Source organism: Leucoraja erinacea, chromosome 1 (assembly GCF_028641065.1).
Source record: "Leucoraja erinacea ecotype New England chromosome 1, Leri_hhj_1, whole genome shotgun sequence".
NCBI lineage: Eukaryota > Metazoa > Chordata > Chondrichthyes > Rajiformes > Rajidae > Leucoraja > Leucoraja erinaceus.
The window spans coordinates 66,231,899-66,245,129 of record NC_073377.1 but is presented as its reverse complement, the minus strand read 5'-3'; the positions used below and the strand labels follow the sequence as shown (position 1 = coordinate 66,245,129).

General features: G+C 39.1%; 1 protein-coding gene across 1 annotated transcript in view; it reads left to right on the top strand.

Moving 5' to 3' along the window:
- spata18 (spermatogenesis associated 18) overlaps positions 1-5,461 on the top strand; it is a 57,167-nt gene extending 51,706 nt beyond the window's left edge. Inside the window, exon 13 of the mRNA XM_055636382.1 lies at positions 1,269-5,461. Within this exon, the coding sequence (XP_055492357.1) occupies positions 1,269-1,276 (8 nt within the window). The 3' untranslated portion in view covers positions 1,277-5,461. The remainder of the gene's footprint in view (positions 1-1,268) is intronic.
- Positions 5,462-13,231: the final 7,770 nt, after the last annotated feature.

Below are 13,231 nucleotides of genomic sequence, written 5' to 3'. Positions count from 1 at the left end.
CAAAGGCTGTTGTACGGCCAGGACAACCAGTGATGGCCCCCTGTAGCAATATCCTACCAGTTCAGACATTGGCACTATTTGGAAGATCATATGAATAAACATTGGGCACCTGAATAATAATAAGTGATCGCCAATATTTAAGAAACACCAGAGGCGGCACGGTGGCATAAACGGTAGAGTACTGGTCTGCAGCGCCAGAGACACGAGTGCGATCCTAACTACGAATGCTTGTCTGTACGGAGTTTTACGTTCTCCCCATGGGTTTTCTCCGAGATCTTTGGTTTCCTAACACACTCTAAAGACGTAGAGCTTTGTAGGTAAATTGGCTTGGCATAAATGTAAATTATCCCTAGTGAGTGCGGGATAGTGTTAGTGTGTGTGGTTCGCTGGTGCGGACTTGGTGGGCTGAAGGGCCTGTTTCCACGCTGTATCTCTAGAACTAAAACAAAAAAAACATGCTGCTGCCTTAATTTTGAGTATTCTGGCTGCCACTTGGACACATAATCGTGTCTCAAATGCCAGAGGCAGTCGAGTTAACATAAAGTGGCCACTAACCCTTTTGGGGTGGTCAATCAAGAATATTGGAGCCAAAGGATGTCTTCTGGTCAGAGAATGCGTTGTGACCTCACCTACCCCATTTGAGTACTGTTGGAGGTACCAATATCATGCCCATTTTCTCATATTGCTTTCGTGTGTGTGCCTACGCCAACTGATCATCACAAGGTCGCCTGAGTATAACTTCTTTAGCAAATGTTATCCCATTCGCTATGCCTTTCAGCCATGCATGTGCTGGCGTGACATTGCCGTTCAGTGTAACCGATGTGGTTGAAATGGATGCAAGACAACGTTCCAACCTCTACATTGCAGCATGTATGAAAGCAGAGATCTTGAGTCGGAAATAAAGTTTATTATTACCACTTAACTCGCATTTTTGGCTGACTGTTTATCATGTCATAACTCTGCAGCCAAATTTAAAGTATTTTAAGATGAACAAAGCTTGGTGCTATGGCTATAAAAGCAATTTCCATCCATTGTTAAATGTTTGGTAAAAAATAATGAAACACCTAACTTGGATTGGAAAGTGCAATAATTTAACACATTCCTCTCACTGATGTATAGAACTCTTCCTTGACAGCCATTTAAAATTTAATTTTGTCATATTATTCTGGAGGATAATCCGACCCACATAAATGTAGGAATTATTGGCAAAACACAGAGCCCTCCCTAAATAAATTAACGCTTGATATTTTTTTTTTCATCTTATCCAGGACGCTGAAGAACTAAAGTTGCAGAGTTAAGAGGTTGATCGACTTCTGAAAACTACCTGAATAATGCCAAAATAAGTTTAGTGGCCAGAAGCAAATATGTGTGAAAAATCCATGTTTTTCAATCTTCAGGGAAACCATTGTTGTTTGATTTTGTTATTAACAGGTGTTGCTTAATTGTTACAACATTTTAAATACATTAATTGTGCTGCATCATCATAACTCTTAATTACATGTCGAACCCCTAGTCTGCAGGTACACAAATCCTCCAAGGTGCCAGAACACATTTATAAGGGGGCTACATCTGTGCATAGGATATTTATCATTGTAAATGGCGTCATTGAATAGATCTCAGCTGAAGTGCAATTCTGAACACTGGACTTTGGGAAGAACATCAAGAACCTGGTGAGGGTGCAGAGGAGGTTTATCGATGATGCTGGAGTGGAATGCTAAAAAGAGGAATTGTTCTTTTTACAGGAAATGAATAGAGGTAGTTGAAAATGATTATGTGTGTTGATAGAAAGCAGAGTTGACAGAATTTTCCACACCACTGGTTGATAAATGTACACTGGTCATTGATTTAAAGCAATTGGCAAAAAGACTAGATGAGAAATTACGATTAAAACATTTTTTTTCCCCTTCATCGAGGATGATCAGTCATTCTCTGCCTGACGATATGGCGGAATCAAATTCCATTTTAATGTTCCAAGGTAATTGGATATGTTCTTGAAAAGAACCAATTTGCAGGGCAATGGACTAAAAAGGAGCATGATAATAAATTGGGTATTTCATTTAAGCCACCAGCTTTTTCTGAGAGGCTAAAAGGCCTCTTTCTCTGCTGTAAAATGATATATATGATAGTGTTAAAAATCATGTGTGATTATAAAAATCATTGATTGGTTATGGCCAAAGTTGCAATGTTTCTGCAGGTGTTGTGATCGCAAAATACATTGATAACTATTGAAAGAATTTAACTGTAAGATTAAAACAATTGGGGCGGTATGGTGGCGCAGTGGTAGAGTTGCTGCCTTACAGTGCCAGGGACCCGGGTTTGATCCTGACTAAGGGTGCTGTCTGTACGGAGTCTGTACGTTCTCCACGTGATCTGTGTGGGTTTTCTTTGAGATCTTCTGTTTACTCCCACACTCCAAAGACGTACAAGCTTGTAGGTTAATTGGTTTGGTATAAATGAAGAGTGTCCCTAGTGTGTGTAGGTTAGAGTTAATGTGCGGGGATCACTGGTCTGCGTGGACTCCAAGCACCTGCTACGTCTAATGTAGGCTGTATTAAGAAAATTGTTATGGTTTTATAACCTATGGGGTTGGAACAGTGGCGCAATGGTAGATCTGCTGTCTCACTGCTCCAGTGACCCTGGTTCAATCCTGACTGTGGGTGCTGTCTGGATGGAGTTTGCACGTTCTTCCTATGACCGCATGGGTTTTCTCCGTGTTCTCCGGTTTCCTGCCACATTCCAAAGATGTGCAGGCTTGAAGGTTAATTGACGTCTGTAAATTGTCCCTAGGGGGTAGTATAGAACTAGTGTATGGGTGATCATTGGTCGGCGTGGATATAGGGGGCTGTTTCCATGCTGTAACTATAACTAAACAAAACATTGGAATTGTCTGCTGTTGACCCTCAGATTGCGATAAAAGTGTGATGCGAGGCTGTATGTTAGTGCTACATGCATGTGTAGCATCAACATATTTATCATTTTGAAGGCTTTATCATCTTTGTTCTGCACAATAGTATTTTTAATCATAGAAAATCAAAACAGTCTAACAACTGCAAATAGAAATCCTACCATCATTTATGATTAATTAATATAGGCGAATGTAGGAACCACAGTCACGTTTTTCTTCAGCTGTTCACTCCTTTGGGAGTTTTTTTTTTTTCCCCCTGTAGTCTATGTATATATTAAATTCTTTGGTAAAATAGACCTGTCCCACAAAGTGCCCTCTTATTTATATCTGTGAACTAAGTTCAACTGCAGCTGCAGCTGATGGGTCAATAATTTCCTTTGCCCTTTGGCTCTGTGGGTCTTTAATCAAATTAATTACTTTTGGATTAAGTTTGAAGCAACAAATTAGCCATACAAAAAAAGACGAGAAAAACTGACGTTTAAAAAAAGAAAATGAATCGCACCACAATCAAATAATCCCAGATGTTTAAAGTCTGCAATAAAAACAGGAAATGCTGGAAACACTCGGCAGGTCATGCGGCATCCGTGGTTGAAACGCAGTTAACTTTTCAAGTCAAAGGGCCTTAAAGTTTCCAGCATTTTCGGTTGTTATTGCAGGATGGAAGGAGCTTAGGCTTGCAGCTGACCAGCGCTCATAGCTGTCTCTGAGTGCTCGACCTGAGAAAGCACCCATCCCACTGCACGCGCCCCATTATCTTGAAGAGCATAATCTTTGAAAGGAACATGACGGCAAAAACAAGGGGGTAGATTATTATCTCAATGGGGTTAGGTTAGGTAAGGGGGAGATGCAGCGAGACCTGGGCGTCCTTGTGCACCGGTCACTGAAAGTTGGCTTACAGGTATAGCAGGCAGTGAAGAAAGCTAATGGAATGTTGGCCTTCATAACAAGAGGATTTCAGTATAGGGGTAAAGAGGTTCTTCTGCAGTTGTATAGGGCTCTGGTGAGACCACATCTGGAGTATTGTGTGCAGTTTTGGTCTCCTAATTTGAGGAAGGACGTCCTTGTGATTGAGGCAGTGCAGCGTAGGTTCACGTGATTGATCCCTGGGATGGCGGGACTGTCATATAAGGAAAGATTGAAAAGACTAGGCTTGTATTCACTGGAATTTAGAAGGATGCGGGGGATCTTATAGAAACTTATAAAAGGACTGGACAAGCTAGATGCAGGAAAAATGTTCCCAATGTTGGGCAAGTCCAGAACCAGGGGCCACAGTCTTAGAATAAAGGGGAGGTCATTTAAGACTGAGGTGAGAAACGTTTTCACCCAGAGAGGTGTGAATTTATGGAATTCCCTGCCACAGAGGGCAGTGGAGGCCAAATCACTGGATGGATTTAAGAGAGAGTTAGATAGAGCTCTAGGAGCTAGTGGAGCCATGATCCCAATGAATGGTGGTGCTGGCTCGAAGGGCCGGATGGCCTCCTCCTGCACCTATTTTCTATGTTTCTATGACATTAGGAAAACAAAACTTTGACTTTTCAAAAGATGTAAAACACATCAATTTTATCACTCGTGTCCTAACGACTGCAAAATATAATGTAAACAGAAACATTCGCTCTGCATTACGATACAATACAATTTATTTGTCACTTGAACCTCATAGAGGCTCAAATGAAATGTTGTTTCTGCAGTCATACACACATGAAAAAAAAGACCCAAGACACAACACAATTTACACAGACATCCATCACAGCGCATCTCCTCCTCGCTGTGATGGAAGGCAAAAAACGTATCTGTCATTTGTTGTACTGTTATGCTGAATTGTTCAGACTTTCAACAGCCAAAAGGTCTACAAGGACAGGTAGGACTCCCTGTAACTGTGGCCTCACACGGATCAGATACTTGAAAGCTCACACTAAACCTGGAGGTTTCTATGTTGGTCTTCATGGGCTGCTCCTGACAAAGTCCTTTGTACCTCTTGGATGTTGCCGCTTGCCATCTATGCTTATAAAATACACAATAGACATATTTTTAATTTGGGCTTGGTACTTTCAAAGAGAAATTTTGCTTTTTTTTTTTAACCCTCAGGGAAGGAGATAATGTTATTAATTGCAGCTTCGGTGTTGCCACTTGATTTCCCCAAAATATTAAACAAATATTAGCCACAGTGATCCACGTAACAAATTATTTTAGATATTTTGTACCTAGCAGGGTTCCTTAGCGGATGCACAAGATTTCATTCTTGTGGTAGTCAGAGTTGTTGTGCTTATTTTACAAAGAGAGAAGTGACCATTTCAAATTACAGTACAGTATTCACTGTTTATGGCTAACCTTTGAAAATGGTACTAAGCATCCATGGAGTGTGCTTTTAAAAAACATTTTTAATGATTTAGATACTTATTTTATACTTTTAATGAATTGACACAATCATTTATAGTTTGCAATGGAATTGTATGCATTGTGTCCCATGAAATGTTGTGCAATTATTCAGTTGAATATTGTACAAGTCATGTAATGTGTTTGGAAAACATAAATAAATTCTTCAATTTTTAAGTCTTGATATTGAAAGATTCAAAAATATATTAATTAGTTGCATTTATAGAACACCGAGGTCATGTATTGACCAATTGAATAAGGTTTCTGAATGATATGACAAACATAATGATAAGGTGATTTTGGTTTGTGGTGACTTAAATATTGATTTACTGAAATATAATGATCATACAAAAATGACAGAATTTGTTAATATTATGTTTAGCTTGAGTTTCTATCAGTTAGACTATAAAGTAGACTATTAGTGACTAATATAAGTGATCGTTTGCCTGTTTTTACAGTGTTGGAGATTAACAATAAGTCAAAATTAAGAACAGAGACTGAATAATTTGGTTAGAATAAAATCACCAGAGGCAATTGTAGCTTTTGACAGAACTCTTGAATTATGACTGGCAAGAAGTTTATGTAGATGATATTAATGAATCATATGAAGCATTTTTAGAGACTTTCTTGACAATTTATGACACATTGTCCATTGAAAGAGTATAGACACAATTCCAAAAAGAGGGTGAAATCATGGTTAACAAAGGGGTTGGAAAAAGCTTGTAAAAAGAAAAATGGGCTTTATAGGGAATTTATTAAATATCAAACAAAGGAAAAGGAGGACAAGTACAAAAAATATAAAAACAGACTGACATTAATTATGAGATCACAAAAAAGATTATTATGTTCAAATGTTGTAAAAACATAAAAATAATATTAAGGCTACTTGGAGTGTACTTAATGATCTAATTAAAAATACTGTAGTAGTAAAATGGATTTTCCAACATATTTTGTTAAAAAAAATGACAATTCAATCATTGAAAATACAGAGGACATTGCTAATGAGTTCAATGATTTATTTGTTGATGTAGGCCCAAATTTGGCAAAGGAACAACCTTCCTAGAGATGAAAACATAAATTTTGATTTTTGAATTTAACAACTGCAATTCAATGTTCCTTGTTTGTGAGTGGTGTGTAGAAGTAGTCAGAAGGTTTAAGGATAAAAAATCAACTGATGGTAACACCATTGATATGTAACTTACAAAATAAGTAATTGATTGTGTCCTTGAGCCTTTTACCTATATATGCAAGAAATCCTTTCTAAAAGATGTTTTTCCCAATAAAATGAAAATGGCTAAGGTGGTTCCAATCTATAAAAATGGTGACAAACATATTGTTTTAAATTATGGACCTGTGTCTTTGCCACCTCAATGTTCTAAAATACTTGAAAAGCTATTTGTGAATAGACTTGACGACTTCATTGAGAAATATGAGATATTAAGTGATCATCAATATGGGTTTAGGAGTTATCGATCAACATCTTTAGTGGTGATGAATTTTGTAGAAATTATAGCAACAGTAATAGGTAAGAAACTACACACTGTGGTTGTATTTATTGATTTACGTAAAGCATTTGATACAATTGATCATTCCTTACTTTTGCAGAAATTGGAACGCTATGGCATAAGAGGTGTCACACAAAATTGGTTGGGAAGTTATTTAAGTAATATGTTTCAAAATTAAAAATTAATAATACTGAATCACAGCTTAGAAGAGTAACCTGTGGTATTCCACAAGCGATTACTGGGACCTAAGTTATTTATACTTTATTTAAATGATATTTGTAAAGTATCCAATACATTGAAGTTTGTTACGTTTGCGGATGATACAAATGGATTTTGTTCAGGGAATGATATAAAAGAACTATTGAAAACAGCAGAAAGAGAATTGATAGTGCTAAAAAAATGGTTTGATATTAATAAATTATCCCTAAATGAAAAATACATTTTTTTTATGGTGTTTGGTGGTGACGGGGTTAATTGTGAAATGAAATTGAATTTAAATGGAGTTGAAATCGAAAGAGTATATCAAACAAAATTCCTGGGAGTGATTATAGATCATAAACTTTGTTGGAAGCCACATATAGAATACATCAAACGGAAATTATCTAAGTCCATTGCTATTCTTTACAAAACAAAGGATCTGTTGAATAAGAAGTGTTTGTGTATATATTGTATTGCTCGCTTATAATGCCATATTTGTCATATTGTGTTGACGTTTGGGGAAATGTGTATAAAACAAATATAGACTCTATAATTAAACTCCAGAAAAGAGCTATTAGAATAATACATAAAGCTTCTTTCCGTGAAACTACAAATCCATTCATAAAGTCCGGTACCTTAAAATGTTTGGATATTGTGCATGCAAAGACATTAGAAACACTTTTCTGAGTTAGGAATAAAAGCCTTGCTGTTAGTTTTCATTTAAAAAAAAAAAAAAAAAAATTTAGAGAAGGACATTATAATTTAAGAGGGTTGTGTATTTTTGAAACGTGCAAAGTGAGAACCAATGTAAAATATAGATGTGTCTCAGTTTTGGGAGTCAAAATGTGGAACGGGCTTAGTGATGAGTTGAAATTTTGTAGCTCTCTGTTGAGTTTCAAAAAAGCCTTAAAATATAAAATAATTAAGGATTATAATGTAAAATATAACTTTCAGAATTAAGGGACAGAAGTTTAGGGGTAATATGAGGGGGAACTTCTTTACTCAGAGTGGTAGCGGTGTGGAATGAGCTTCCAGTGGAAGTGGTGTCGGCAGGTTCATTGGTATCATTTAAAAATAAATTGGATAGGCATATGGATGAGAAGGGAATGGAGGGTTATGGTATGAGTGCAGGCAGGTGGGACTAAGGGTAAAAAAAGTTGTTCGACACGGACTTGTAGGGCCGAGATGGCCTGTTTCCGTGCTGTAATTGTTATATGGTTATTATATGGTTAAAATAAGTAAAATGTAAAATAAGTAAAGATTACAATTTAGAGTAAATTTTATTTTTTTCTTTCCTTTGTAATGCTGATATTCTGGGTTATCTTATGGATTGTATAGGATAGGCAAAAATAAGCTTTGTGGCTTCAGCCTATTCCTTTTCCGGTCATTGATTATGTGAACGTTAGTGTTGGTTCATATTCACACAGATTGTAACGTTTTGTTCTTTTTAATGTATGACCGAAATAAACGATTCATTCATTCGTGCTTGAAAGTAATGAGAGTTTTGGGTTCACAATGATCTCAAATACTGGAATTTTGTGTAGAAGTGCTGGAGTAACTCAGCGGGTCAGGCAGCATCTCTGGAGGACATGGATAGGGGACTTTTGGGGTCCAGACCCTTCTTCAGACTGCTTTCAGGTTGAGACATTTGATTCTGGCTGTGAGTTCCAGGATAGGGGGCGCTGAGTTTTATTTAGATTCTCTAAAACTTGGCATGGTAGCGCAACGGTAGAATTGCTGCCTTGCAGCACCAGAGACAAGGGTTTGATCCCGACTACGGGTGCTGTGTGTACGGAGTTTGTATGTTCTCCCTGTGAGTCTGTAGGTTTTCTCCGAGATCTTCGGTTTCCTCCCACACTCCAAAGATGTTAACCATATAACAATTACAGCACGGAAACAGGCCATCTCAGCCCTACAAGTCCGTGCCGAACAACTTTTTTCCCTTGGTCCCACCTGCCTGCACTCATACCATAACCCTCCATTCCCTTCTCATCCATATGCCTATCCAATTTATTTTTAAATGATACCAACGAACCTGCCTCCACCACTTCCACTGGAAGCTCATTCCACACCGCTACCACTCTCTGAGTAAAGAAGTTCCCCCTCATGTTACCCCTAAACTTCTGTCCCTTAATTCTGAAGTCATGTCCTCTTGTTTGAATCTTCCCTATTCTCAAAGGGAAAAGCTTGTCCACATCAACTCTGTCTATCCCTCTCATCATTTTAAAGACCTCTATCAAGTCCCCCCCTTAACCTTCTGCGCTCCAAAGAATAAAGACCTAACTTATTCAACCTTTCTCTGTAACTTAGTTGTTGAAACCCAGGCAACATTCTAGTAAATCTCCTCTGTACTCTCTCTATTTTGTTGACATCCTTCCTATAATTGGGCATTCCTAGTCTGTGTAGGGTAGTGTTGTGCGAGGATCGCTGGTCAGCATGGACTCGGTGGGTCAAAGGGCCTGTTTCTGTGCTCTCTGTAAACTAAACAAAACTAAGACTTGTGCAGTTATTGTGCAAACACGAAAGATTAGTTAATGAAGGTTCCTGCATTGTAATAAGCCTCGAACATTCAGATACTCCTTACTTGTATAAAATGAATGTTGCTTAAGAGGTAGACACAAAGTCCTGGAGTAACTTAACGGGTCAGGCAACATCTCTGCAGAAAAGGAATGTTTTTGCTCTGGAGAAAAGGAGAATGCTTAAAAAATGCTTTCTCATATGGTTTCGAGATTGGATCACAAGGGATACAAAAGCTATCCAACATGCAGGCAGATAAGAGTTTGTCTCACAGACATTGTGGGCGGAAAGGACCTGTTCCCATGGTGTACTATTCAACGTTCCATGAGCCGGAGGAAGTAGAGACACCAGCTCCTCCCGCAACTTCCATTGTCTTCTTCTAGGTGATGGTGGAGAGTTTGCAAGAAAGACCATAGATCCCCCAATAATCATCCAGCTAGGGTATGTGTGTGTGTGGGAAAGATGCGAGCCTGGGGCATATCTGAGGGTAACTGCTGGTGAGATTATTGGACCATAATCTGTCTGTTGAGGAAGAATTAATGTTGACAATTCTTTAATAAATATTTTAATCAGGCCTGGCTAGGTGTGGCAAGGTGGCGCAGTGGAAGAGTTGCTGCCTTACAGCACCAGAGACCCGTGTTCAATCCTGATTACAGATTCTGTCTGTATGGAGTTTGTACGTTCTCTCCGTGAATGCGGGGGGTTTTCTCTGGGTGCTCTGTATTTTCTCCCACACTCCAAAGATGTACAGGCTTGTAGGTTAATTGGCTTCAGTAAATTGTAAAATTGTCTGTAGTGTGTGTAGGATAGTGATCGCTGGTCGGTGCCTGGGACAAGGGCCTGTTTCCTCGCTGTATGTCTAAAGTAAAGGCAGCACCTTGGCCGTGGTACCTTTGCTGACAAAGATCTGCCCTTTAGGATTTTAACTGACGCTTTATGGGAATGTTGCATGTTTTGTTGTAATTTTAAGTTTGGAGAAATGAAAGTGCTTGCAACTTGTTAAAGCTGCACTCAATTTGTAAGTTAATCCTGCTTACACTGAAGAACATGTCATATGTTATTGGAAGCAGTGGGGCCTGGGTAATTCAGCCACTGCTCTCTCAGAGACCAATGTAGATGTGGTATACATGAAAGGCCAAGCCACAAGTGATCACAACCTTTTCATCTCCCACCAGGACATTTGTATCTGTCAGAAAATCAAACGTTGGATTTGAAAACTGGTCCATTTAAATCTTCGGTAGTAAGCAATAATCACAGCTTGAGGTTCCAAGTGCTCATAGTGATTTCATCCAATTTAAACAATGGGGGTTATCACTTAAATCCAGCATTCAGAACACTTGATCAACAAATGCAAAGAGTGAAATGGTTGGACAACTTATTTTCCCAACATAGGATCAGAGGCAGTGCTGGCTAAGCATCGTATTTAAAAAATCGGCAAGCACCAGTCCAAACAAATCTGTATGTTTGTGTTTTTTAGCTTTCTGTTTTACCGGCTGTTTTTTGACGAATGTCTATCAGACACCAAACACGGGGTAGACAGAATAAACAGATATTGAGTCTTTATTAATGGGGCAAAGCTCACGTCTCAGTTGTGTATACGTCACTTTTCTCATGTTCATTGACATCATGTAGGGCACATGAATGGTGAACTGAATGGCCCTATGGTACACTATGCCATATTCTATAAATAAAGAAAAGAAAGCAGGAAGTGATCATTCGGCCTCTGATACCTGCTCTCCCATTCAACAAGGTAGTGGCTAGTCTTCTGCCTCTGTGCCAATTCCCTGCACTAGCCCCTTATCCCATAATTCCCTTCATATCTAGGAATCTTAGTCTTGAATACACTCGGTGACAGAGCCTCAGTGATACAGCCCCCTTGTGTATAGAATTCCAAAGATTCACTGGCATCCAGGTGAAGACATTTCATGTCAGTCCTGAAAGGCAGATTCTTTATTTTCAGGCTGCTGGCTTCACAATGGGTGAAAAATATTGTCATTCTAGTGCGATTGGAACTACTAAGCAGGTGTAGGTTTATTCATTTTAGTTGCCAATGTCTTTCATATTTAATGTTTCAGTCTTGCATCTTGGGGCAAGGTACTGAAATGTTTACATGGACAAGAAGGATATGGAAGCTTTGGAGTGGGTTCAGTAGAGGTTTACCAACAGGATGCCTGGATTAGATGGTATTTGCTACAAGGAATCAGTGGACAAAATTGGGTTATTTTCCTTGGAACGCAAGACTTGAGGAAAAAAAATTATAGAAGTTAGTTTCACTGATTAATTCAGATAAGCGAGATGGTGCATTTTGGGAAGTCAAACCAGGCAGGATCTTCACAATAGGCCTGGGGAGTGTGGTAGAACAGAGACATTCAGGAGTACAGGTACATAGTTCGCTGAAAGTAGCATCACAGGTAGACGGGGTGGTTAACAAGGATTTTGGCACAGTGGCCTTCATCAGGCCAGGTATTGAGTATGGAAGTTGAAATGTTATATTACAGCTGTATATGACATTGACGAGGCTGCATTTGGAGTATTTGGTTCAGTTTTGCTAGAGGAAAGATGACATTAAGCTGGAAAGAGTACATAGGGTGTTGCAACGACTCGAGCGCCTGAGCTGTTGGAAGAGATTGGACAGACTAGGACTTTATTCCTTTGAGTCCAGGAGGCAGAGGGATGAACTTATAAAATCATGAGGGCAATAGACAAGGTGAATGCATTCTATTCCCCAGGGCTTGGTTATACACGTGTGCGTGTGGGTGTGTGTGGGTGTCTTGCTCATTGACGCTAATCCTACAATAATCCCATTGACTGAGTGTCGTATTGATGTTTGCAGGATACGTGTTTGCATTCCATAAAATAGCCCAACATCGCAGAGGAATGTTGGAAATGAAGGGGCAAATGACATCCACTTTCTTCCTTGGTGGATTTATAACTTGCTCGCAGGTCTGTACACCCATTATGTAGCTTTCTATTGAAACTCTGCAGGCCGTTCCAGAAGGAAGTTGATAAATAAACTTTCTAAGTGATCCTTTGGGGCCAAGAGGGCCATGGCATTGATAGGCCCACAATGGTCTCTCCACCAAGATGGCCCCAACTCTAGCTATGGTGAATTACTCTGTGAGGAGGGACTGATCAGATTTATTCCTCCCCACCAACCATACCATCACATGCTGCCCATTAGTTTTTGTACATTTGACACAAAATGCTGGAGTAACTCAGCGGGACAGGCAGCATCTCTGGAGAGAAGGAATGGGTGATGTTTAGGGTCTCGACCCGAAACGTTTGCCATTCCTTCTCTCCAGAGATGCTGCCTGTCGCACTGAGTTACTCCAGCATTTTGTGTCTACCTTCGATTTAAACCAGCACCTGTAGTTTGTTCCGACACAGTTTTTGTACAGTGCTGGCCGATCACCATTCAAGTTCCATGCTGATTCCATTTCAGTGGCAAGAGACTTATTCAGCATTGAAGGGTCACAAGAAAAATGTGGGAGATTGTTGCATTTCACTTGTGTTGCAAATCAAATGCATGCCTTATTGCATTACCAAAGTGATTAGGAGCAGGCTATAATTGGTAGAAACTGATGTGTGTGTCAGTGTGTGCATTGTAAAGCTTAGGTGGTTAATCCAAGAATAGTTTAGAATCCGTGTAATAACTTACAAAACATAAGTAGTTTGCAGAACAAAAATATGTCATGCTATTATTGTAACTTATAATTATAATAATGAAAAAGAA